This window comes from Mastigoproctus giganteus, chromosome 13 (assembly GCF_048544385.1).
Source record: "Mastigoproctus giganteus isolate SK-2022 chromosome 13, ASM4854438v1, whole genome shotgun sequence".
Classification (NCBI taxonomy): domain Eukaryota; kingdom Metazoa; phylum Arthropoda; class Arachnida; order Uropygi; family Thelyphonidae; genus Mastigoproctus; species Mastigoproctus giganteus.
Genome location: NC_143587.1, coordinates 41,420,200 through 41,448,005, shown reverse-complemented (window position 1 = coordinate 41,448,005; position 27,806 = coordinate 41,420,200). Strand labels below are relative to the sequence as shown.

The 27,806-nt window shown below is 37.5% G+C and overlaps 1 protein-coding gene across 1 annotated transcript in view; it reads left to right on the top strand.

Annotated features, from left to right (window-relative positions):
• The window catches only part of LOC150075985 (prolow-density lipoprotein receptor-related protein 1-like), a 1,358,636-nt gene that overhangs the window by 144,093 nt on the left and 1,186,737 nt on the right, over positions 1–27,806 (top strand). The window contains 2 exon segments of the mRNA XM_090387555.1: positions 13,721–13,883; positions 27,449–27,674. Of these exon segments, the coding sequence (XP_090243681.1) occupies positions 13,721–13,883; positions 27,449–27,674 (389 nt within the window).

Genomic DNA, 27,806 nt, shown 5'->3' with positions numbered 1-27,806 from the left:
CATGGAAATTGAACTTGGCCTGTTATAACGTACGATCACTCATCAGTGAAGACAGGATATTAGAGCTGGAAAAGGAATTAGAAAATGTGAATTGGAATATCATCGGTTTGGCTGAAACAAGAAGAAGAAATGAATCACTTATAAGTTTATCAAGTGGAAATCTGCTGTACACCAATGGAAACAGTGAAAGGAGTGAAGGTGGAGTTGGGTTTCTGGTCCATAAAGATTTTAAAAACAACATTTTGGAATTCAAAAGTACATCACCAAGGGTGTCAAGACTCAAGATTTCTAAGAGGTACAAGCTAAAGATTATAATGATTTATGCACCAACATCGAACCATGATGATGAAGAGGTTGAAGAAATGTACACCGAAATTGAGAGTCTTCTAGATGAGCAGAAAACCCACTACACTATTATTATGGGGGACTTCAATGCTAAGGTTGGAAAAAGGCAAAACAGTGCAGAAAGGGGAACTATAGGAAATTTTGGAATTGGTGAAAGAAATAAAAGAGGTGAAAGACTTGTGGAATTTGCAGAATCTCAAGGAATGTCAGTAATGAACACTTTTTTTCAAGAAAAGGGTGAACAGAAACTGAACATGGAAGAGTCCAAATGGATTAACAACTAATGAAATTGACTTCATTCTCACTAACAGAAGATATATTGTGAATGATGTTACCGTCCTGAATAAGGTAAATGTTGGAAGTGATCACAGAATGGTAAGATGTACACTTGATATAGATGTAGGAAAGGAAAGGAAAAAACTGACTCGAGTAAATAATACAAAGGTCTTTGAAATAACAGAGGAGGAGAAAAAGCAGTATGTACTGGAACTTAAGAACAAGTTTGAGCTTCTGCAGACTGCTCAGGACCAAGATATCGACGAGGAATATTACAACTTTCTGAAAGTGATAAAGCCCAAGAAACCTATAGGGAAACAGAACTCCAAAGAAGAAAAAATTAGTCAAGAAACACTTATCATGATGAACCAAAGACGACAAATGAAGAGCAAGAAAAACACTGATCGGGAGAAAATTGAGTATACTGAGTTATGCAAAGCCATTAGAAAGAGACTCAGAGAGGACATAAGAAGATTTAACACAAGAAAAGTAGAACAAGCATTAAGGGAAAACAAAGGATTTAAATCAGCAGCCATGAGCAGTAATACAGAAAGACAAATGATACTGAAACTGAGGAATAGTGATGGTGTACTTATAAACAGCAGAGAAGGCATAATTCAAATAGCAGAAGACTACTATAGAGAATTATACAAGGAGCGAGGGAATGATACCAGCAGTGGGGAAGATGGATTGCAAAGTAGCAACACATACGACATACCCAATATTCTTCCTGATGAGGTAGAACATGCATTGAAGAAAATGAAGAATCGGAAAGCCCCGGGGGAAGATGAAGTTACTGTAGAGTTGTTAAAATTGAGAGGAAGAGACATAACACAAAAACTGGCAAGGCTCTTCACAAAGTGCATTAGAAAAGGTGTGATGCCTAAGCAGTGGAATAATGCAATCATAGTTTTGCTGCATAAGAAAGGAGATAAATCAGAAATTGGAAATTATAGACCAATTAGCTTGTTATCCCATATCTACAAGTTGTTCACAAGGGTCATTACTAACAGATTAGAAAGAATACTTGATGAGAATCAACCGAAAGAGCAAGCTGGCTTTAGGACAGGATTCTCAACTATGGATCACCTTCACGTAATATCACAGCTAATGGAGAAAGCAAATGAATATAAAACACCATTATGCCTGGCATTTGTGGATTATGAAAAGGCATTTGACTCCATACAGCATAAGGCAATGTTTCGGGCACTGGAAAGACAAGGCATAGATACTCCATATATTATGATTTTGAAGAAAATATATGAGAGTGCTACATCCTTTATTAGACTAGACAAAGAGAGTAGCAAATTTAAAATCGAGAAAGGAGTTCTACAAGGAGACACAATATCTCCGAAGCTGTTTACTGCTGCCCTTGAGGAAGCTTTCAGAAGATTAGACTGGTCGCAGAAAGGAGTCAACGTGAACGGAGAGTACCTAAACCATTTACGATTTGCAGATGACATTGTGGTCATAAGCCACGATCCCAAAGAATTAGAGGAAAATCTTAATCAGTTATGCACAGTTAGTAAGGATTTTGGACTAAAGATGAATATGGCTAAAACAAAAGTAATGATGAACAAGTATGCCACAGAAAGGGAAATAATGATTGAAGGAGCAGTAATTGAAAAGGTGGAGTCATATACTTATCTGGGACAAGTTATTAGCTGTAATAATGATAAATGGCTGGAAGTCAAGAGAAGAATAAATTTTGGATGGATAGCATTCAGGAAATATAGTCACATACTGAAGAGCAATATCCCAGTTTGTCTGAAACGTAAAATAATGAATCAATGTATACTCCCCACCATGACTTATGGAAGTGAAGCTTGGGCACTCACCAAAAGAATGGAAGAGAAGCTAAGAACTACACAGCGAAGAATGGAACGAATTATATTGGGAATCAGACTGTTAGATAAGAAGAGAAACACATGGATTAGGCAGCAAACTCAAGTAAAGGACATTCTTATCAAAACTAAAGAACTAAAATGGTCTTGGGCAGGACACATAGCTCGAAGACATGATGACAGATGGACTAAGAAAATAACAGAATGGTACCCAAGAGGAGCTAGAAGAAAACCTGGAAGACAAAGGCGGAGATGGATAGATGAAATTCATGAGTTTTTGAGTAGTAAATGGATGGCCAGTGCTCAAAACAGAAGGAACTGGAAAGTTGCTGGAGAGGCCTTCATCCTGCAGTGGATTGAAAATGGCTGATGATGATGATGATGATGATGAATGGACTTATTGAAAGTGAGTTTAATGAAAATTCTAGTTTATTTTCTTTAATGGTATCTAATGTTATTTTATATAAGGATAATATACTACTCCCTTGTAAAGTTAAGTATAAACATTGACTACTACTTTTTCAGCTAATAAGTGATAATGTGCTGAGAGAGTGGTATGATTACCTACATGCAGCTACACTCAGTGCTCTTCCCAAACTTAACTATCACAGCTCATTGTGATTTAATTTTATTAAATATCAGATAATAGGAAAGTTTTATTATTGTTGGTTAATTTCTTTTTAACAAAGGACAGGCTTGTAGTTAAAACGGCTGCTGCTCCTGTTTACAGAGTTGTTAATTTAAAAATGTAGTAATTAAAAAAAGAAATTCATATACAGACAACCCTCATGTAGAGTTTTGAAATATCATGCATTAAGTAAAACCAGTTTCCTTATTAGAGTTAATGTAAATAAATTAAATTTACTAATGTGGTTCCCACTATTGTTTGTACTATAAAATCATTTATTGTATTTTGATATCTATAATGAAATGTAAACAGTTTTGCTGAATCGTTTTCAATAAATTTAACATTTATAAGTATCCTGTATACCTGCGTGATTCTTAAGACAAATTAAGGAAGTTACTGTATTTAATATTTATTGTATGTAAAGATACAATATAGTATACCTATCACAGCCTGCTGCCAGGGATTCTTTTACTGTGAATGAAAAATTGGAGATTTGATAGATCCTGAAGAAATTTGGAATTGAAAAGTGGATGAAGAGCATGACGAGCATGACATAAAAATTGTACTGGAGGCAGAAGCCAACTGGGCTAGCCAGGTGGGTAAAGTGCCTGCCTGGAAACCCAAAGGTCGCAAGTTTGAATCCTGCCTTGGGCTTGGATCAGAGTAGAAAATGCAAAAGCCTTGGGAGGTGCAATATGGCCACAGAAGCCAATGTGCCAACAACTAATAAAAAAAAAAAAAAAAGCCTTTTCCTGCCCCAGGGGTTTTCTACTGGTAACAGTGGGTTGTGACAAGATTGTCTTTGCGAATATTACCATTGCCAAATATAATGGGAGCTTCATAGTTGTTGGGGTTGAGTTTGTCAAATAGTACTTTATCCATTTTTCTATTGGGGTTCGGGGAATTTTCTTGGCAAGTTTCTCAAGTTTGGTGGCTCTGAAGTTTCTCTGAACATCTTGATTATTCAGTAGCTCAATTATTTTACCACTGTGTTGATCTCTTGTCAATAATATTTATCTCTGTTGGTAATAATATTTTAGGGCAGAAAGCCTCAAACTAATTCAAACTGTGACATTAGTTAGTGCACCTGCACCATGCACTCCCTACAGAGGTTATTTTTTTAGACATATCAAAGTTTGTACATTGGCATCCTTATTGTAGCATCTCATTGGGAAATCCTTCAAAACAAGTTGCTCTCCTTATGCCTCAAATAAATAAGTAATGCTTTCCATTAGAGAGGACTAACTACTGTTACTAACAGTAGTAACAGTGTCTTCCCCTAATGGGAAGAGTCACTTATTTGAAATATAAGGAGAAGCATTAGAGAGGATTACTGTTATTAATTGTCTAACAGTAGTAAGTGTTTTCCCTAATTGGAAGCATTACTTATTTGAAGTATAAGGAGGGCAACTCCTTATACTTCAAGTATGGGATTCTATAATAATGATATCAATGTACAAATTTTGGTTTGTCTAAAAAATAACCTATGTAGTAATGATTCAAGTGCACTAACTAATGTCATAGCCTGTCAATAATTATGGTAGTACTACCTTCACATGCTTTGAAGCCCTTTTCCAAGCCCTTTTTGTATTTAGTGGGACTGAGTTACTGATGTGCTGGATTAATAAAATTAAGTGTCTTGGCGGATTATAATTTGCATTAGTACTATTTTACTAATTTAACACAACCCTCTCTGTCTCATGGGAGATTTGTGTTGGTGGGTCTTTTCTTTTTGGTAAACCAGTGTTGGCCTGGTGTCTATTGAAATGGAGTGGATTGTAGTGAAGTCTTTTGAATTTATCATTCATGTTATTACTCGAGCATGTTTTAAGTGTGTTTTAATAATACTATAGAATTTTTGTTAAAACCTTTGTGAAGGATATTTTTAATGCTATCAAATAATTCAGAATATTTGCAGATGAGATAAAATTATTGAAATCCAGGAGAATTAATTATTGCCTGAGGAATTTGACTTCCACATGCTGAATGATGGTCCTTCGTCTCCTGTTTTTGATCAGGTCCTTCAGATAGACCTTTTGGAATTAGAATGTCCTGCTATTGCTTAGAAATCCAATTGGGCATTTACCTTTGTTTTTTGCTCCCTATGGTTGTAACACTGTCCATCTCATGCTGAACGAGTTAGTGTTATGTCTGTATATACTAAGTTATGTATGATTTCTAAGATATCACAGATAATGAAAACTTGAATTTCAGAGGTAATGAGTGAACACTGTCTTAAGTTTACTGCTTCAAAAGTAATAAGATAATCAGGCATTACTATTACTCATTTCCTGATATTGTAATTGTCATTTTTTTTTGATCAACTAAATAAATGTTCTTGTTTATACTCTGGCACAACCCCTAGGTCAGAGGAGTTTACAATTAATTATTTTTTGACAATGTGATTACTGAAATGTAAATTTAGTAATCACATAGGCTTGAGCTGCAGTCCACACAAAGCACGTGTACCTCTGCATTTTTTCACTTGAACACTTGGATACATCGAGCTAACAATTCACCTAAGTCTTGTTAAGTAGTATACCTTGTTTCCTATCATGAATACTACTCTTCCAACCTTTGTATGATCAGCACATTTTGACATCAGACCTGTTATACCTTTATCAGTATCATTAACAAATATCAGAAACAACAAGTACACCTAAAACTCTTTTTTACGCGATAGATACATTCCTAAAAATTACGCGTAAAAGAACTACTGACTACATAGAAAAAGTGAAGATTGGTTCCAAACCTGAAATATAAGCAAAATAATGAAAAAAACAAACATTAAATTTGTTAGGATCATAAGACTTTTATTTACATTTCATGGAGAACACACATACATATAATGAATTTTAATAACTTTAAAAAAAAAAACCTTCATTTCAGTTGTTTGCTAAGGATTCTATAAAAAAATTATGTTATTCGCTATCAGTTTCTGACAATAAACGCAAAAGCTTTCTTTTTCGTGAGACTAATATCACTAGAACTACTAGATATGGTATTATCGTCATCGACTTCCGCCTCAACTTGTGGAATTCTTCTTGTCATGTCTTAAACAAAAGTACCACTGGTTGTTTCAGTAGTTTTAGGCATGAACTCAGTTATTAATTGCTGTGTTGATGCTTTAGATAAGTCGCGATATAATTCTCTGTATGAAGACATTAACAACTTAAGCTCACATGAAAACTTCCCAGCACGTTCTTCATTTGGATCATGTCGGGCAAAATAATTGCCTAAATTACTGGCCAGTTTAAGACCTTCTTTAATTATATCAGCAGTAAAAGTAGGATTATCTTGATCATTATCTTTAACTTCTTCGTTTTCAGGAGTCTCAGAAACAATCTCCACTATTTCGTCTTCGCTGAGAGGTTTATCAATTAACAATTCTTCGATATCTGCCGACGTAAGATCATCGAATCCTTCTCCGCCAATTTCAAATGCCAAACTTATTATATTGGGGAATTCTGCAGTATGATTGAAGGGAACAGGAGCATTCTCTTTAACACATGTGGGCCAAATAGCATTCCAGCATGCATTCATAGTTTCTGGTCTCAGTTCAGATAACGAAAATCGAACCTGATCAATACAATCCATAATTGAAAATTTTTTCCACACATCCATAACTGACAGTGTTTCATCATCTTTTAGCTTGTTCAAAATGAATTGAAATGTTCGTCTGACATAATATGTTTTAAAAGTCGCAATTATACCCTGATCTAGAGGTTGTAGCAATCATGTGGTATTGGGCGGCAGAAAACAAAATTTCACATTTGGGTGTTCTATGGCAGGATGACCGGATACATTATCAAGAATCAAAACACTTTAAATTTGAGACACTTGTCATTCAATTAGCGTCTAACTTCTGGCACAAAATGTTTGTGGAACAACTCTGAAAATATCAATGGTCACCCAAGCTTTTTTTTGACCATCCAATGAACTGGCAATTTTTGAAAAGCTATGCCTTTCATTGGCTGCGGTCTTAATGATCGATTTATGAGCAGTGGTTTTAACATCCGATCTTCTAAAGCGTTTGAACAAAATAGGAGTGTTATGCAATCCTTTGCTGCTTTGAACCCACCAACAGTTTTTTGCATCCCAAAACGTAAGTTCTGTTTGGCATTTTTTTCCAGAAAAGGCCAGTTTCATCCATATTCCAAACTTGTTCACGAGTGTAACCTCCATCTTCAATTATTTTAGCAAGTTTTTGTGGAAATGCTTTAGCAGCTGCTTCATCAGCAGAAGCCGTTTCACCTTTAATTTTTATATTATAAAGAGCATGTCTTTTAATAAACTTAGCCAGCCAACCATTGCTTGCATGAAATTCAGATTTTTTCCTCGATTGAGATAAAGTATCTGGCTGCAGTTTTTAATCTGTTCATAAAATCTCAATGCTGATTGCTTGATGGAATTTCTGTCAACTGGCATTCTTTTTTGTACATTATCTTCTATCCACATCACTAAAGCTTTTTCGGCCTTTTCTAGAACAACATCTCTTGTGTATGATGATAATTTCGCACTCGATTTTGCACCAGAACATATCGCTTTTCTAATAGCCTCTTCATTTTTCTTTATAGATCTGATAGTTGATTCACAGACTCCAAAATGCTTACTCACAGCCGTCGCACCTTCCCCAGTTTGTAGGCGATCTAAAATTTGAATTTTTATATCCAAGGAAATGGCTTTCCTTGTTTTTTTGGTTATTGGCAACATCATGTGAGGGGTAAATTAAAATCTCCGGTTAATGAAATGAAAGTTTGAAAATTACATACAATGTAGCTTACAATTTATTATTTCTTGGCAAAATTATTAATTTTATAACGCAATTTTTATTTTGATTTCACTTAAAAAATGCAAATGCAAAAAATGCGCTAACTGTGTTGTCTACTCAAACACCAAATTAAAACTGCTAAGAACTGGTTTTTTATGCACAGTCAGTTATGTAATTCGGGGAATTCCCAATAAATGAAATTCGTAAGAATTTTCTAATTTGATATGAGAAACCAAATTCAAACTGGAAACAACTGCTGGTTTTTTTTTTTTTTTTTTTATGTGCAGTCAGTTATATAATTCGGGGAATTTAGAATTTAGAAATTTCTTAACTGAAACGAGAATGCAATTCTACAAAATTCTCAGAATTTTCTTGAATTACGGAGTTTTTCCTAATTCAGACTTTAGGTTGGTCGCGTAAAAGTGAATAAAAATCATGTAAAAAACAATTTTTGATATCCCAATTTGCGTAACTCCGAATTCGCATAAAAAAAATTCGCATAAAAAGAGGTTTAGGTGTATTGAACTGTGTAGGACTCCCTACTTGAGACCTCAGTTAATTCAGTAACAGTGGACTGAGGTCTCAGAGCAACTAACCTTTTATTCATTATGGTAGCTTCTTACCAATGGTACATTGCTCCAGTTTGCAGAAAAGATTTTCACATAGGATAATATCAAAAGCCTTACTGAAGTCAAATTATATTTCATTAAATTATTATTTGCATCTATTTTATTTATGATATGATAAATTTTATTAGCTTATCAGATTAGACATGATTTTCCTTTAAAAAACCATATTGTGTTTCTTCTATAATTCCAGATGCTCTTGCAATGCATCCATAATTTTCTCTACCACAGAAGTTAAACTTGGGTAATTATCCATTTCATTGGACCACTTTTGTAAACTAGGTAGACATTTGCATATATGCATTTTCCTGAGATTCACCTGAGTCTAGAGATGATTTCATTATAATTCATTATTCTTGTGGCATGAATAACAGGAACACAATGTGAGTCTTTTTCAAAGGCAATACTAATTTCAAGAAACAGCCTTAGAAATCCACCAACTCTACCTCATCCTCCTTGGAAACCAGAGATACAGTCTGCTGATTATTGTGTAAATGCAAGAAAACTTTCATGTGCCAGTCTTACAGAAAATTGAAATCAAGAATTGACAGCATGATAGGATGTTAAATCAAATAACATGAATGGTTGTGATTGCAATTCGCTATCATTGATAGCGAATTGTACATTTAATCTGAAATTGCTACCATCCTAACCATTAACAAAGCAGAGAGTTTATAGTCTTTTCTCATTTTTAAGTACAACTGTATCAAAAACAATGGGGGGAGGGGGAGGAGAAGGTTAATATCTCCCATTAGATAGCTCTTCTCCATACAAGAGGAGACAGAGCAACTATACCCCCCCCCCAAATTATAGGTAGCATTCAGCACATCTTGTTAGTCATGCCTGTGTTGCATATTTGCCCGTTTATTTATTCACTGGCTGGTTTGCATGTACTGTGGGCTAAAAAACTCACTGAAAATTCCTACTTTATCTGCTTAAGATTGACTAACTACAGCCATGCTTGAATAGGACTTAAATTTTTTTTCCATTTATTAGTGGGAATCAAATCCAAAGCTATCTAAACAAGTGGCAGACAATGACTTATTGGGCAAACTAAGATGTCACAACAACAGTAGGCATAGTATTGAGAATTATAGGATACCTCCCGGGTGTTCAAGGGACAATCAGGAGTTCTGTAATTCTCAGTCCAGACTGCTAGGCTGCTAATTATGCAACATTCAGCAGAAAGATGAGTCTTCTATGGGCTGATTTTTCAAGTTGCAGAGTATTAAAAAAAAAAAAGAAAAAAAAGACTATGACTATGCCCCTTATGGGCTTGGCCTAGACCCAGTCCATAGGGGCATAGTCATCTGTGGACTTTTTCCAAAGAGATAGCCTATCAGCAGGCCACAGGAACATGGGGGGAAAGCATTGCTCTGATGGGACAGGCAGAACCATCACTGTTCTAACAATACTAGCAAAAATTGGAAAGCTATGCAGTAATGCATCCAAAGTTTCATTTGTGTAGTAGGAAGAAAAGATTTAAAAAAAAAAAAAAACACCTCAGCTGGAATGGGAATATTCTTCCATGTGGAAGTTTTGTGAAACCCCTTCTTTGGCGATTTTATTATGCTCTTTGGTAAATGCTGGAAGGCAAAATAATTTACCGATCCAGCAGGTCTGTTCTAGTGGATTGTATAGCACTTTTTTGTGTCCAATGCAGTGGCTGGGAGGATTTGGCCAGGATATCTCCCTCCCTGATGGATTAAGTTTGTGAAATTTTTTGTTGTAGATGGTTTCCTTTGTTCTGGCAGGCTGTTGACTCAATACCCACTCTATCCAGTGAGGCCATGTGGAATCATCTCCAGCGGCTATGTCACACCATTGTTCTAGGCAAGGAAAAACTAATTCCTGGAGACCAAGCTAGCTTGCATTTAGGGGATAGCTCACTTGGTCACAGTGCATTCCAGTGATGTCACCAACTTGCTTGATTTCTGTAGTGTTACATGAGGGTAAATCCAGTAAGAACTTTCATGCTAAAGTGAGAGGACCCAGTACTGATAGGGCCAGCTAGCTTGTGGCAGAGATTAAGTGCATCAACATCTCCAGCCACAAGCTAGCTGGCCCCTGCCACTTTGTTGTAAATGGAGGGAACTTTTAAACCATTCATGATTTTACTAAACTGGCATATTATTTAGCTACCAGAGGACCGTCCTGTCACTAGACTCACCTGTCACAGCCATAACAACAATTCGGTCTAGTAGAGCTGATATTGTGCAAAGATCCTCATTCAGAACTCCACAAAAGCCAACCCACCACCGACAAATGTAAAGTACTACATGTGGGAAACAGTAACCCCAGAGCAACGTATCAACTCTGCGGTACTACACTGACAGTGGTGGAGAATGAAAAGGACCTGGGGGTAATTGTGCAGGCAGATATGAAGTTCTCTGAGCAGTGCAGACGAGCTGCAAGAGTGGCTCATGGTGTCTTGTCAATGATATACAGGAATTTTTCTAGCAGGGATAAGGAGGTGATTATTCCCTTGTATAAGGCAATGGTTAGGCCACATCTTGTGTACTGTATACAGGTCTGGAGGCCTCATTTCAAGAAGGATGTAGAGCTGCTGGAACGGGTACAGAGAAGGGCAACAAGATTAGTGAATGGAACAAAGGGTTGCTCTTACGAAGAAAGGCTTAAGTTTTGCAAATTACAGAGTCTGGAGACTAGGCACCGGCGAGGTGATCTGATAGAGGTGTATAAGGCTTTGAATGGTTTGAGCATGCTCAATGCCAATGGGATTCTTCATCTTGCTCAGAATAATCACCTCAGAGGGCATAAATTCAAATTGAGGAAGGACGGATGTCGGATAGATGTGCGGAAATTTGCCTTTGGCCAGTGGGTGGTTGGTTGGTTGGAACCGACTTCCATCACTTGTTGTTGAAGTTGATAGCCTAAACAAATTTAAAGCTCAACTGGACAGGTATTTCGAACGAACGGAGGGGTGAAATGGGAGTGGTGTGTTTTTTTTTTTTTTTTTTGGCTGATGCTGAATAAGCTTGCTTTCTTGCATCATATGCCTCTACTAATGCTAATGCTAATATGAATAATGATGGTTTTAGGTATCTCAGAAGATCAATATATGTTACAAAGGTCATAGTAGCCATCCAGTAGGACACTATTACATACAACCCAATACCCCCCCCCCCGGCCCTTTGCTCACAAAATTTATGTTTTGCTAAATTGCTATGATATAAGTAACATTTCTGATTATCTTTAATCCCAACCACAAAGAAAGGTTAAAATATATGATATGTCCCAAAATTTAAGCTTGAATTGAAGTGTTCTTTTACCATATCTAGACTGTGTTCAAAAATATTCTTTTAAGGAATATTTGATTTTGTTTTACTTGTATTTTTTAACTTTAACAAGGTCATACCAAGCAAGAATATTTCATAAATTCCATCTCTTTCTGAAGCATCTGAACATATAGTATCATTCATTTTTCAATGTCAAATTTACTGAACTAACTTTTATTCTCCTTCATCATTTATTTCTTCTAGTTTTTTCCCCTCTGGAATAATTTTCATTTTAACATATTTCCTGAAAATTACAGTCTACAAAAATTTAGATTCTAATGCCAACAAATTTGTAAATAATGAAAGTTTTGCCTTTCTGAAATTTGTCTGGCAAAGAGCTGTTTGAGATAATGCTAGATATTTCTTATAACTTGTGTTAGGCATTTGTCACAGCAGCGATTTCTACACTAATTTCCATGAAATTAGTGCAGAAGCGAATATATCTGATTTTCTAGAAATTGGATACATTCTCCATATTTCTGTGATATTCCCTATTATAATAATTTGAATAAGCCAGTCTAAAACAATTTGAATTTGTTTTCTGGGTCAAATTTCTATGAGGTACAGAAATTAAACAAGTCTTGTGAAACTCAGTTTGCTTAGTGCTGCCCTGTACAAACTATCAAACGATTCAACTGTACAGGCAGGCTGTTGCCCCGCCTGTATCCCGTGTCAGATCCCGTGATTAAAAAATTTAGCAAAGGACAAGCACAGGAAAACTAATAACTAATCAGCAAAACTGGACTGGTAGTGTTATTAACTGCATCTAGAGCAGCTTCTTTCGCACTTGGTTGCATTTATCTCTTACTTAGTGACTTCACTGTTTATTCAACCATTTTACTGAATCAGTTGATGTTATACTGTCAATTACTTTGGTCATACATAATGATGGGAAACTGCAAACAAATAATTGCAAGAAATATATGGATATGAGCTTTAGTTTTTTAATTAAGATAAAATTACTACATCTAGTGAGTTTAAAATACATTTAATTTAAGAAAAAGCAGCTCCAATTGCATTAATTCTCAGAGCTCCTAAAATTTGACCAACCCTTTAAGGATTTCCTGAGTAAACTTTTAATGATAAATAAGGATGTTGCACAGTTAGGAAATTATGTCAATACATGCTTTTCACCATTATGCAGTATAGAAATTATGAGTATTGATTTCTCATTAAATACTTTAGTCCAATAACTCCCAAATTATGCCCCTGCTCGGAACACTGGTGGTCCACAGAGATGGTTAACGAAATCTAATTTAATTTAATGGTAGAAATTTCTCAATTTTTAAGTTTTCTCCAATAAATTTTTCATAAATCTTTCTTGTCTGCTATGAGTATTGGCAAATTAATTTTATTTTACATGTTAATTTACATGTGGTTTTGAAATGCAGATATGCTATAATTTAAATACAGATGTTTTAAAATGTATATAATACTTGATTTTTGTATATTACCTATCATGGGCATATTGAGGAACTTTTTCAGAGTAGTTGAAGATTTTGATAGCTCTGTGGTCTTTTTTTTGTAAACTTAGATCCTAGTCAAAGTTTTCCTACCCCCTACCTTTCTACGGGGAGCTGAGTGTATGCCATTGTTGATAAATATGATTTTTATTTATAAAAAAAAACAAAACACAACCATGGACCTCACTGTTTCATTAGATAATACATTATGATTTGAAATGTGAGTGCAATTTGAAAATTATTGAGAGTTTGTTGCAGTGCATATGGAAAACTGGCTTTTGCTGGAACTTAAACAGCCTTAAAATTACTATATCTCATGAATGTTCTTTCTACATCTAAAAGATTTTTCTATGGTGAATGTCTACCCTGATGTAAAAGAAAATATGAGTAAAATTCTTTATTTATAACTTCTTATATTTATAACACAATAATTGTTTCGAATTATTTATTTAATAATTACTTTTATAGCTGTTAATCAGTTGGCATTAGACTGGGTATCTGGTAACTGGTACTTTCTGGATGACGTTAGAGAAATGATCCTTCTCTGTAATTCATCCTTACATGTTTGTATCACTGTTATAGATGTGGCACTCAGTAAACCTCGAGGAATTTCATTAGATCCAACAAAAGGGTGAGTTTTACCAATGTTTATTCTATATATTTGTAAATTTAACTAAAATGGTCTATTGGTGAGATTTAAAAAAAAAAGAAAAAAAACCATTTTGCTGGAGTTTTATAACTGTATCGGTTACTTTATACTTAATGTTGTTTATGCTGTTTGTTTTGACTCCTGTTTTTTAACACTACATTGGCGGACAGAAAAACTGCATCACTTGTGAATTTTGCAAATAATGTGTTTTGCGCTACATTGTGGGTTGTTCGAATCCCACCTAACAAATGTTCGAAATGCATTTGTTAGGTGGGATATTTATCTGTGTGAATGAAATCCAATAAAAAGACTCCACCTGATACACCTAATTGCCATAAATATCTTCCCAAAGGGTAAAATGTCTAATTAATGGAAATATGAGAAATCATGCACATGCCAATCACAACAACCAAATATACATTTTATTGCATTTATGTGTACAAACTGAAATGACAAGTTAACGTAATAGTATTACGTACTGTAAATCAGCAAAATAATTCCTCATTTGTTGTTCCTCCTCGAGCTGCAGTTACAACCTTGCATATAAATTATCAGGCGACACAGAAGCCTATGATATATATATAAGCTAGTCTGTAATCAAGTCACAAAAGGAGGTCAGGCAGGCGAAGGCAGATTACAAGAAATCTTTGTCAAAGGATGCTAAGAAAAACAGCAAGGATTTATTTACTTATATAAACTCTAAAAGGAAGGGGTTGAATCTGATTGGTCCGCTTGATATCGATGGTTCAACTGTAGATGATCCTGCTCAGATAGCAAACAAACTGAATGAGTATTTTGCATCTACATTCACAAATGAGGAGTTATTAAGGTTTGAAAATGGCAGAAGGTTATCAAATTGTAGCAGGATGCTTAATGATTTTGTAATAACTGAGAACAAAGTGGAGGAGAAATTGTTGAAGTTAAACATAAGAAAGGCACCTGGGGTGGATGGGATCTATCCAGTTATATTAAAGGAGGCGGCAAAGGAAGTATGCACACCTTTAGCCATAATTATGAGAGCATCCTTGGACTCAGGGGAGGTCCGTGGGGACCTCCCCTGATTCCAAGGGGGAATGAAGGGTGACACGAGTAATTACAGATCAGTTAGTTTAACTTGTGTTCTGGGTAAAATAATGGAGTCGCTGGTTAAAGATGCATTGAAGAATCATCTAGGCAAGACTGCAACAATAATTCAGACACAGCATGGATTTGTTAAGGGAAAGTCTTGTCTGACAAATTTGATTGGATATTATGATATGGTTACAAAGGAACTGGATGCAAAAAATAATTTTGATATTATATACTTGGATTTCAGGAAAGCTTTTGACACTGTTGCGCATGGAAGACTACTGTACAAATTGGAGCAGAATGGTATTAAGGGTAAGTTGCTACAATAGATAAAAGGTTGATTGAGTGGGAGAAGACAGAGGGTGGTAATCAATGGGTGCTGCTCTTTGTCGACTAATATTAGCATTAGTAGAGGCATATGATGCAAGAAAGCAAGCTTATGCAGCATCACCCAAAATTATTAGTCACAGCATCAGCCAAAATTAATAAACCCTGTGGGATTCCACTAATAAATTATTAGTGGAATCCTACAGGGTTCAGTGTTCGGTCCACTGTTGTTTTGTATATTTATCAATGATATTGATGAAGGTATATCAGGCTTAGTGTTGAAGTTTGCAGATGATACAAAGGTTGGCAGGGTTGCTAATGACAGTAATGGCAGTGTGTTACTGCAACAGGATCTAGAGAATTTGGGCAGATGGGCTGAGAAGTGGCAACTGAAGTTTAACATTGACAAATGCAAAGTACTGCATATGGGTAGAAGTAACCCCAGAGAAATGTACCAACTGTGTGGTACTACACTTAAGGTGGTAGAAAATGAAAAAGACTTGGGAGTAATTGTGCAGTCAGATATGAAGTTTTCTGAGCAATGCAGACAGGCTGCCAGGGCAGGTCATGTGGTGTTGTCAATGATATACAGGAATTTTGCTATCAGGGAAAAGGAGGTGATTGTCCCTCTGTATAAGGCAATGGCCTTGAGTACTGTGTGCAGGTCTGGCGGCCTCATTTTAGGAAGGATGTAGATTTGCTTGAGCATGTACAGAGAAAGGCAACAAGATTGGTGAGGGGAATGAAGGGATCCTCTTACCAGGAGAGCCTTAAGTTCTGCAAATTGCAGTAGCTGGAGACTAGGCACCTGCAAGGTGATCTGATTGAGTTGTATAAGACCTTGAATGGGTTGAGCATGCTGAATTCTGATGGGATTCTTCCACTTGTTCAGATTGCGAACCTAAGAGGGCATAAATTGACAACTTCCACAACAACAAAACTTCCATTTGTTGTTGTGGAAGTTGATAGGTTAAATAAATTTAAGGAGGAACTGGACAGGCATTTTGAGGGAATGGTGTGTTTTTTTTTTTTTTTTTTTTTTGGCTGATGCTGCCATACACTTGCTTTCTTGCATCACATGCCACTACTACGATCTGACATAGAGTTAATCAAATTCTGGATATACGGTTGCCCAATTTCATGGTAAAAAAAAAAAAAAAAAAGTAAAATGCAGCCATTATCAACTCACTGCAGGATGGAAGCCTCCTCGACAATTCATGTTGTGAGGGAAATGGACCATAATCTGCCACGCTGGTCCAGTGCAGGTTGGCAGATCGACCGTATTCAGCAGTCAGGGGTTTGAACCCCGGTCTACTCAAAGAGCGTGTGCTACTGCACTTCCGCTCCTACCCACTCGGCTACGGAGGCCTTCCCTTACAATCCTCTCCTGCAGCTGAATCTTACTTGTGGCTTCTTCTGAGTAATTATAGACGGCATTATGTACCGGAAATTTTCAATAGGGTTTAAATGTTCAGAGAGTACTCGGGTCGCAGAAGAGAACGGTCGGTGGATTTTTAGCTGCTGTAAAGGGATAAGTATTTTTAATTTTTACCGTATTCTTCGTTATTTAATGTAGTACATTGTGTTTTACAGAGTTAAATAACATAGTAAATTGCGATTTTTTGGAAGTTATGACTCCCAGTGTTGGCGCCAATATTGTTGAACTAGCCGCCATATTATTGAGGCGCCTCCGTAGCCAGGTGGGAAGGAGCAGCAGTGCGTAGCACACGCTTCTTGATTAGACTGGGGTTCGACCCTGTTACCACCAAATACAGAGGATGCGGAAAGGTCAGGGAATGATCACCGCATATTCCCGGAGCAATATGGCCCTAGTTGCTAATGCTCCTAAAAACCAAATAACAAACAACAGTACTCGGGTCGCAGAAGAGAATGGTCGGTAGATTTTTAGCTGCTGTAAAGGGATAAGTATTTTTAATTTTTACTGTATTCTTCGTTAATTAACGTAGTACATTGTGTTATACAGAGTTAAATAACATAGTACATTACGTTAATTAAAAGTCTAAAAGGTTACCATTAGCCCCTGCCAGAGGTAAAAGTGATTCTTGCACCGCTTATATTGGAATGAGCAGCAGCCTGGTAATGGAGATTTCCAGTACTGCTGGGAGTCATAGTGGAACAAGTAAATACATGGACTGTGTTAGGATAACTAAGAGAAGGAACAGGTGTATGTATACTTGAATGTACACCAATGCTAGGAGTATAGTTAATAAATTTGATGAGCTTGAAGTGCTAGTCAAGACCTCAAAGGCAGATATTGTTGGGATATAAGAGACGTGGTGTCACACAGATATAAGCAGTGCAGAATTGTAATTTGGTGAGTACAATGTGTACAGGAAGCAGTAGCGTAGCTACCCTTTTTCGGCCCCGGAGGCAAAGAACATGTTCGGGCCACTACTTAATTAATGAAAATTACAAAAACAGGAGACAGCCAAAGACGCCGGGCCCCTAAATAGCCCAGGCCCGGAGGCAGTTGCCTTGCCTGCCTACATGGTAGCTACGCCACTGACAGGAAGGATAGACAGGACAGGAAGGGAGGAGGGGTTATGCTTTTGGTTAAGAAACTCATAAATTCTAAGGAAGTGCATCCATTTCCTTAGATTCACATGATGGTGAACAATGCAATGTCGAGTCTGTTTGGTGTGAAATAAGCGCTGGGAAAGGAAAAATTAGAGTAGATGTATGTTATAGGCCTAATGAATCTGATGAGTATAATGAGTAATTGTGCAGAGAAATAGAGTGGGCCAGTAAATCAGAATGTCTTTTAATGGGAGATTTTAACTTTCCAGATATTGACTGGAACTTGTGGATTGGTCACTCGCACACTAGCAAGACTTTTGTGGATTTATTGGATGACTGTTTTCAACAGCAATATGTTCGAGAGGCAACCAGAAGGAGTAATACTCTTGATCTGATTATCAGCAGAGATTATTCATGCTTTAAGAATTTGCAGATAAAGGAACCACTGAGTGACAGTGATCACAATGTACTGATGTGGGAATTAGAGAAGATGTAACTACCATCAAGGCTAAAATGAAGGGCTTTTTCTTTCTTAAAGGTGACTACAGAGGTCTCACACAGTTTTTAAATTCTGTACAGTGGGATCAACTGATGATGTTACCAACGTTTAATTCTAAATGGGAAGCCTTCAGGGACTTAATTTTGGAGGCTGCTAGGTTTTTCATTCCAACTAAGAAATACTGTTCAAGGTTTAGGCCTAAATAGATGTCAGAAGAATTAATGAGGCTCGTGGCAGAGAATAAGAATGTATGGGAAGAATGTATGTAATGTATCAGATGACACAGAAGCTTATGGCAGGTAAAAACTAGTCTGTAATCAAGTCACAAAGGAGGTTAGGCAGGCAAAGGTAGATTATGTGAAATCCTTGGCAAAGGATGCAAAGGAAACCAGAAAACCAGCAGAGTTCTTTACTTATGTAAATTCTAGAAGGAAAGGGACGAATCAGATTGGACAACTTAACATAGATGGGACTCAGGGGAGGTCCCCCTGGACTGGGGGTGTGCAAATGTATCCCCAATTCACAAGGTGACACAAGTAACTATAGACCTGTTAGTTTAACTAGTGTTCCAGGAAAAAAATGGAATCACTGGTTAAAGAAGTATTGCAGGATCATCTAGACAAGACTGCAGTAATAGTTAAGACACAGCATGGGTTTGTTAAAGGGAGGTTAGTCTGATCAATTTGATTAGATACCATTGATGTGGTCACAAAGGAACCGAATGCCGAAAATAATTTTGATATCATATACTTGGATTTCAGGAAAGCTTTTGATACTGTTGCACATAGAAGACTGCTGTACAAATTGGAGAGATATGGCATTAAGGGTAAGTTGCTACAGTGTTGGGCCCATTGTTGTTTTCAGTATTTATCAATGATATTGATGAAGGTATATCAAGTTTAATGTCCACATTTGCAGATGATACAATGGTTGGCATGGTTGTCATGGTTGTTAACAACAGTAAACACAGTTTGCTACTCCAACGGCGCCTCCGTAGCCAGGTGGGAAGTAGCAGCAGTACATAGCACATGCTTCTTGATTAGACCGGGGTTCGAGCCCGTCACCACCAAATACGGAGGATGTGGAAAGGTCACGAAATGACCACCACATATCCCGGAGCAATATGGCCTTAGTAGCTAATGCTCCTAAAAATCAAATAACAAACAAACAAACAACTACTCCAACTGGACCTAGATAAGTCGGGAAAATTGGCTGAGAAGTGGCAACTGAAGTTTAACCTTGACAAATGCAAAGCACTGCATATGGGTAGCTATAACCGAAGAGAAATGTACCAACTGTTTGGTACTACACTCAGGGAAGTGGAAAGTGAAAAAGATATGGGGGTAATTGTGCAGTCAAATATGAAGTTTTCTGAACAATGCAGACAGGCTGCCAGGGCAGGTCATGGAGCCTTGTCAATGATATATATAGGAATTTTGCTGACAGGGGTTGATTATCCTGTTATACAAGGCAGTGGTCAGGTCACACGTAGAATACTATGTACTGGTCTGGAGGCCTCATTTTAGGAGGGATGTAAAGTTACTAGAATGAGTACAGAGAAGGGCAACAAGATTGGTGAGGGGAACAAAGGGGTTCTCTTACCAAGAAAGGCTTAAATTGTGCAAATTTCAGCGCCTGGAGAGTAGGCACCTGTGAGGTGATCTGATTGAGGTGTATAAGGCCTTGAATGGGTTGAGCAAGTTGAATGCTGATGGGGATTCTTCCTCTTGCTCAGATTAAGAACCTGAGGGGACACTGTTTCAAATTGAGGAAAGATAGTTGTAGAATAGTCGGGTTTTTTTTTGGTTAATGCTGCATAAGCTTGCTTTCTTGCATCGTATGCCTCTGCCAATGCAGACTTTTGCCGGGCCAGTTCAACATTGTAATGCCAGCATTTCTGATGTATGACTGCACCTTAAGGAGAGAAAAACAAGGGAAAACATTGTTGTAACTATGTTTTAAGACATTGTGAGACAAGAAGAGAAACTCATTAAATCTAAATAGCATAAAACTTACTAATTTTGCTGTGTGGCAAGGTGCTGAGTCCTGTTGAAAAATGCAGTTTTGGATGTGTGTGCTGATCCCAAATAACAGGTTTTAGGCACTCCTCCAAAATAGCAGTGTAGGTTTATGCATTAACCGTTCTGTTAATAAACTTAATTCGGCCCACCCCTTTGCTTATTATGCATCCCCAGACCATCTGACTGGTGGGCGGGGAACTTTACAGTTGGTGTATGCAGTCAGGATGGTATGCTTCCGATTTTTGTCTTCTGACGTATCGCTTCCCATCCAAGCTATGCAGGTTGAATTTCAATTTGTCAGAAAAGGCGATGGTGTCCCATTGCTCTTTTGTCCATGAAACATGCATTTTAGCCCAAGTAAGTCACTTCTTCTTCTTCTTGGGCCGATAGGAATGCTGGTACATTCCGAAAGCTGGCTTTGGATCGTTCATGCATGTGTTTCAAATGGGTGCCTCCGTAGCCAGGTGGGAAGGAGCAGCAGTGCGTAGCACATGCTTCTTGATTAGACCGGGGTTCGAGCCCATCACCATCAAATACGGAGGATGCGGAAAGGTCAGGGAATGACCTTTGTCATTCCCTGACCTTTCAGGGAATGACAAAGGAGGATGCGGAAAGGTCAGGGAATGACAAAGGTCATTCCCTGACCTTTCAGAAGAAGTGCTATTATAACCCTGTATAAAGAAAGTTATTCTGTGAGAAGTATTGTAATGCTCCTAAAAAAATCAAATAACAAATAGCACTTGTTATTTGTTACAAATAGGAATTGCACTTGTTACAAATAGGAATGCTCCTAAAAAAATCAAATAACAAATAGCACTAGACTCTGAGATGTCCAGAGGACATCTCAGAGTCTAGGTTTATGCAGTCAGTCAGAAATCAGTTTTAGATCAGGAGCATGGGGATTACGAAGGCATAGCCGTTTCAAATATCGATCTTGGGAAGGTGTAGTCACTCTCCTATGGCCTGATCCAGGTCTTCTCTTCACATCACCGGTTTCACGCTTTAATTTCAGCTCCTGGGATACTGTTGACTGGCGGCAGCCTATTTTATCAGCGATAACATGCATAGAAAGCCCTTCCTGGGACAGAGCAACAGCTATATTTTTTTTTCTTGGTGTCACCTGAAAAAAAAGGTGATACTGTTGGTACTGTTGATTGGTGGCAACCTATTTTATCAGCGATTGCATGCATAGAAAGTCCTTCCTGGGACAGAGCAACAGTTACTTTTTTTTCTTGGTGTGAACTGAATATATGGAGCCATGCTTACACCTCTGCAAAACAGGATACTAATGAGCGTGTATACCCTTCCAGTGCCATATTTATAGAATGGCTGATGCAATACCTTGCTACTACTGTCTGATGCAATACCGTGCAATTACTGTCTGATCCAATACCGTGCAATTACTGTCTGATGCAATACTGTGGAGTTACTGTCTGATGCAATAGAAGTATTATCTGACAGAATACCTTTGCTTTGCAATAAACAAAATGACTGTAATCAAACAATGTGTTATATGTTTCACTACAAATGTTACTTTTTTTAAGGTGATGCAGTTTTTTTTGTCTGCCACTGTATAGCTAGTGAACTTCACCAAAGTGTAGCTGTAGGAGAATGAAGGATTTCACACAGTGATTTCTTTCTCATTTTAAGCAGTCAGAAATGACTGCACAGAAACACCAGAAAAGTAGTGCGCAGATACAGTATCAATTGGAACTTTTATTTCAGCAAGAAAATTGATTGCAACACAGATATAATGAGACAGCATGCTATCCTATTAGAAATTTAGCATTAGCATTAGCATTAGCAGAGGCATATGATGCAAGAAAGCAAGCTTATTCAGCATCAGCCAAAAAAAAAAAAAAAAAACCCACTCCCATTTCACCCCTCCGTTCGTTCGAAATACCTGTCCAGTTGAGCTTTAAATTTGTTTAGGCTATCAACTTCAACAACAAGTGATGGAAGTCGGTTCCACCAACCAACCACCCGCTGGCCAAAGGCAAATTTCCGCACATCTATCCGACATCCGTCCTTCCTCAATTTGAATTTATGCCCTCTGAGGTGATTATTCTGAGAAAGATGAAGAATCCCATTGGCATTGAGCATGCTCAAACCATTCAAAGCCTTATACACCTCTATCAGATCACCTCGCCGGTGCCTAGTCTCCAAACTCTGTAATTTGCAAAACTTAAGCCTTTCTTCGTAAGAGCAACCCTTTGTTCCATTTACTAATCTTGTTGCCCTTCTCTGTACCCGTTCCAGCAGCTCTACATCCTTCTTGAAATGAGGCCTCCAGACCTGTATACAGTACTCAAGATGTGGCCTTACCATTGCCTTATACAAGGGAATAATCACCTCCTTATCCCTGCTAGAAAAATTCCTGTATATCATTGACAAGACACCATGAGCTACTCTTGCAGCTCGTCTGCACTGCTCAGAGAACTTCATATCTGCCTGCACAATTACCCCCAGGTCCTTTTCATTCTCCACCACTGTCAGTGTAGTACCGCAGAGTTGATACGTTGCTCTGGGGTTACTGTTTCCCATATGCAGCACTTTACATTTGTCGATGTTAAACCTCATTTGCCACCTCTCAGCCCATCTGTTCAACCTTTCCAGATCCTGTTGCAGCAGCATAGCGTCAGTATTGTCCTTAACGACCCTGCCAACCTTTGTATCATCTGCAAACTTGGACATTAAACTTGATATCCCATCATCAATATCATTCATAAACACCGAAAACAACAACGGACCCAACACTGAACCTTGAGGAACTCCACTAATAACATTAGTCCACGTTGAGCAGTGTCCATTGATTACCACTCTCTGTCTTCTGCCACTCAACCATCCCCTTATCCATAGCAGCAATTTGCCTCGAATGCCACACTGCTCCAATTTGTGCAGCAGTCTTCCATGTGCAACAGTATCAAAAGCCTTTCTAAGATCCAAATATATAATATCAAAGTTATTCCCTGCATCCAGTTCTTTTGTGACTACATCATAGTATCCAATCAAATTGGTCAGGCAAGACCTGCCCTTAACAAAACCATGCTGCGTCTGAGCTATAACTGAATTCTTGTCTAGATGATCCTGCAGTGCTTCTTTAACCAGTGCCTCCATTAATTTACCTGGAACAGAAGTTAAACTAACAGGTCTATAATTACTTGTGTCAGCCTTTGATCCTCCTTTGTGAATTGGGGTTACATTTGCACATCTCCAGTCTATGGGTACCTCCCCTGAGTCCAAAGAAGCTCTCATAATTATGGCTAGGGGTTTGCATACTTCCTTTGCTGCCTCCTTTAATATAACTGGATAGATCCCATCCACCCCAGGTGCCTTTTTTATGTTTATCCTCAACAATCTCTCCTCCACTTTCCTCTCAGTTATTACAAAATCATCCAGCTCACTGCCAATGTTTACTTTACCTACATCATTCTCCTTCCTGAATAACTCCTCATGCGTGAATGTAGATGCAAAATACTCGTTTAGATTGTTAGCCACCTGAGCAGGATCCTCAACTGTTGAACCATCAATATCCAGTGGACCAATCTGATTCATCCCTTTCCTTTTCGAGTTCAAGTATGTAAAGAACTCTTTTCTGTTTTTCTTTGCATCCTTTGCCAAGGATTTTTCATAGTCTGCCTTTGCCTGCCTAATCTCCTTTGTGACTTGGTTACAGACCAACTTATATCTATCATAGCCTTCCATGTCACCCATTAATTTGTATGTATCCCATGCATTTTTCTTCTCTGCCACATGTCTCATTAGTTCATCTGACAACCATTTAGGCCTAAACCTTGAACAATATTTCTTAGTTGGTATGTAAAGCCTGGTAGCCTCCAAGATTAGTTCCTTGAATGCTTCCCATTTTGAGTTTGCTGTTGGTAACATCATCAGTTGGTCCCACTGTATAGAATTTAAATACTGTCTCAGACCATCATAGTCGCCTTTACGAAAACAAAAACCCTTCCCTTTACCTCTGATGGTAGTTACCTCCTTGAGTAAATCCCACTTCAACACACTGTGATCACTGCCACCTAGTGGTTCATTTATCTGCAGGTTCTTAATGCATGAAGAATCACTACTGATAATCAGATCAAGAGTATTGCTCCCTCTTGTTGCCTCACGAACATGCTGATGTAGAAAACAATCATCCAATAAATCCACAAAAGCCTTGCTAGTGTGCGAGTGACCAACCCACAAATTCCAGTCAATATCTGGGAAATTAAAGTCCCCCATTATAAGACTCTCTGATTTACTGGCCCACTCTATTTCCCTGTACAATATCTTATTATACTCATCAGAGTCATTAGGCCTATAGCACACTCCTACTCTCAATTTTGATTTCCCTATGCTTATGTCACACCAAACTGACTCGACACTGCCCTGTCCATCGATGTCGACTGGCTTCACTTCCTTGGACTTTATGTGTTTCTTAATTAATAGCATAACCCCTCCTCCCCTCCTGTCCTGTCTATCCTTTCTATACACATTGTATTCCCCAAATTCCAGCTCCGCATTACTTATATCTGTGTGACACCACGTCTCTGATATCCCAACAATATCTGCCTTTGATGTTTTGAGCAATACCTCAAATTCATCAAATTTATTTACCAAACTGCTAGCATTGGTGTACACGCAGGTATACATGCACCTGTTTCTATTCTTAGCTACCCTAACACAACCCATGTGTTTACTTGTACCGCAATGACTACCAGCAGTCTCTGAAATATCCTGCATCTTGTTTTTCAGACTTCTGCTCATTTCAATAGAAGCAGTGCAAGAATCACTTCCACCTCTGCCACTGGCTACTGTTAATCTATTAGTCCTTGTATCCCCCCCAACTAGCAGTTTTCCGACCCACCTAACACTGCCTCGACAGCATCAGCAAAAATTCTTGCACCCTTTCTATTTAAGTGTATCCCATCCCTGTAAAAGCAATCTCTCCTGTTAACAAGTACAGTCCAGGCTGAAAAAAATTCTACCCCTTGAGCCTTGCACAATCCCTCCAGGGCCGAATTGATCGACAAGGCTCTCATCATATACTCCCTCCTATCGTGTCTGGGCAGAATTGCAGACACTTTCAAGTTCAAACCTAATTCACGACTTTTTTTCAACAGTGACCTGTACTTGCTAAGTAATTCCGCCGGTCTCCTACTCTTAATATCATTAGTGCCAACGTGTACAACTATATCACCTTTTGTGCCCTTAAAAGATGATATCCGCTCTACAACGTCATCAACCTTTGCCCCTGGCAGACATACCCTGGTCCTATTCCACCTATCCTTTTTACAAAAATATGCCAGCATGTGGAGGTTGGGATTGTTGACTGGTAATGATATATTTCTCAGGAATCAGATGAATGAAATTGACATCTTTTTATTTATATTCAGTAGATTTCTATATGGAAATTTGCTGCATTCAGTTAATTTCTAAGGAGGGAAAAAATTACTGTCATATCCAGAAGATAACAGCCAGGTTCATCAATGATCCCTTTCATTCTGTCACTCAGAAATCTTAGTTTTTCTATATGCCTTTCCTATAGATAATTCCATAGGTCCATTGTTCTGAATTGTCAACTGTAATTCTACTGTCTTCCAAATACATCAACCAGTCATCACATACTCACAGTTCATCTCCAAGCGCATTACATTCGATCTCATCGTCTTAATTTATTCTTTGTTTATTTTGTTGAATAAATGTCTCTCAATTTATTTCTTAAAAATTGAAACTTACTGAAATTCAACTCCAGTATAAGCAATTTCTTCTGGTTTCTCAACCAGATAAACGAAATTCATTTGTGGTATTAGAATAAAACATCCTTTTGTTTTTTGGTTTCTGGGTAATATACAACTCTTATGTCTGTAACATTAAAATAAAACATTATGATCAGAATGGCAGTAGCTTTTTGTATTTTTTTTCCCTCCATTCCTAATACCCTTCAGAAACTTATAACATTAACATGTGTAAATAGTTTTGAATAGTTTATAGTTAAGTTTTGTAAATTAAAGTTCATTATCCAATGTCATTTTTTTTTTCACTCTTCTGATTGCTTTCTTAAAATAGTTACTTTCAAATAAGATATGCAGCATACTGACAATCTTCTCTGACAAAACTAAAAATAAGCTTTAACCCTTGATAGGATCAGAGATTAGATTCATACACTTTCACAACTGACCATTAAGCCTTCATTATTTTATCATTGCATTTACTGTCCTATATTTCTAATTTTAAAATTTTGTCTTAACTGATATAGTATAATATTATTTATTTGTGTTGGGTGGTTTTTTTTTTTTTTTTTTTTTTTGGAACATTCATTTGGCCCATGTACATTATGTCCTATATTTTTGGATATTGCATCCTATATTTCTGCAACAGTTTCCCCCATTTTCAATTGTAAATCTAGTAGAAGTACTGTTTTCGTGTTGCTGTCCCAATTGGTCTACTTCACTGAAGGAAGTATGGCTGAACCTATTCACAAAAAAAGTAACATAAGCAAAGATGCATGGTCAGTCACTATTCAGAGGGCAATTAGAAGGGGATAGCAGGATCAAAATTTTTATCCCTATGATTTTTATCCCCACTCAGTGAAAATATCAAAGGTCGCCCTAGCTTTTTTTTTGGCCATCCAATGAACTGGCAATTTTTGAAAAGCTACGCCTTTCATTGGCCGCGGTCTTAATGATTGATTTATGAGCAATGGTTTTAACATCCGATCTCCTAAAGTGTTTGAACAAAATAGGAGTGTTATGCAATCCTTTGCTGCTTTGAACCCACCAACAGTTTTTTGCATTTTTGATATGTAAGTTCTATTTGACATTTTTTTTCCCTATGATTTTTTATACAGGGTGATTCACTACCAGTGCGACAAACTTGCAGGAGGTGTAGGGGGCACAAAGATGAATCGGAATCACATAGCATTGCAGGGTCCGAAATGCCTTCGTCATGCAGTAGAGGACGTTGAACTTTTATTTGGGATCTGTTTTATTTCCAGTCTAATTCTGTTAGTGAAATGCAAAAGTTAGTTTATAATTATTCTGTATATTGTAATGCTAATAATTCATTATATTAATGAAAATGCATTTTATCCCTTATAGCTTGATGTTTTTTACCGAGTGGGGGAGTACAGCACCACTTCTAGAAAGAGCCCGCCTTGATGGTTCTGAAAGAACAAAACTTGTTGAGCATAAGATAGTATATCCATATGGTGTAACAGTTGATTATCCCACAGAACAGGTATTCTGGGTTGATACTTATTTGGATGTCATTGAACGTGTCAATTATGATGGTACCAATAGGCGCACCATTATTCAAGGAATGCCAGTAAGTTATATTATATATATATTGGTATTGTGTTTTAATAGAATTTTAGGTATTGCAATATGTGATTAGTATTAGTAGTGGCAAATGATGCAAGAAAATAAGCTTATAGAGCATTAGTCCCCCCCGCCCCCC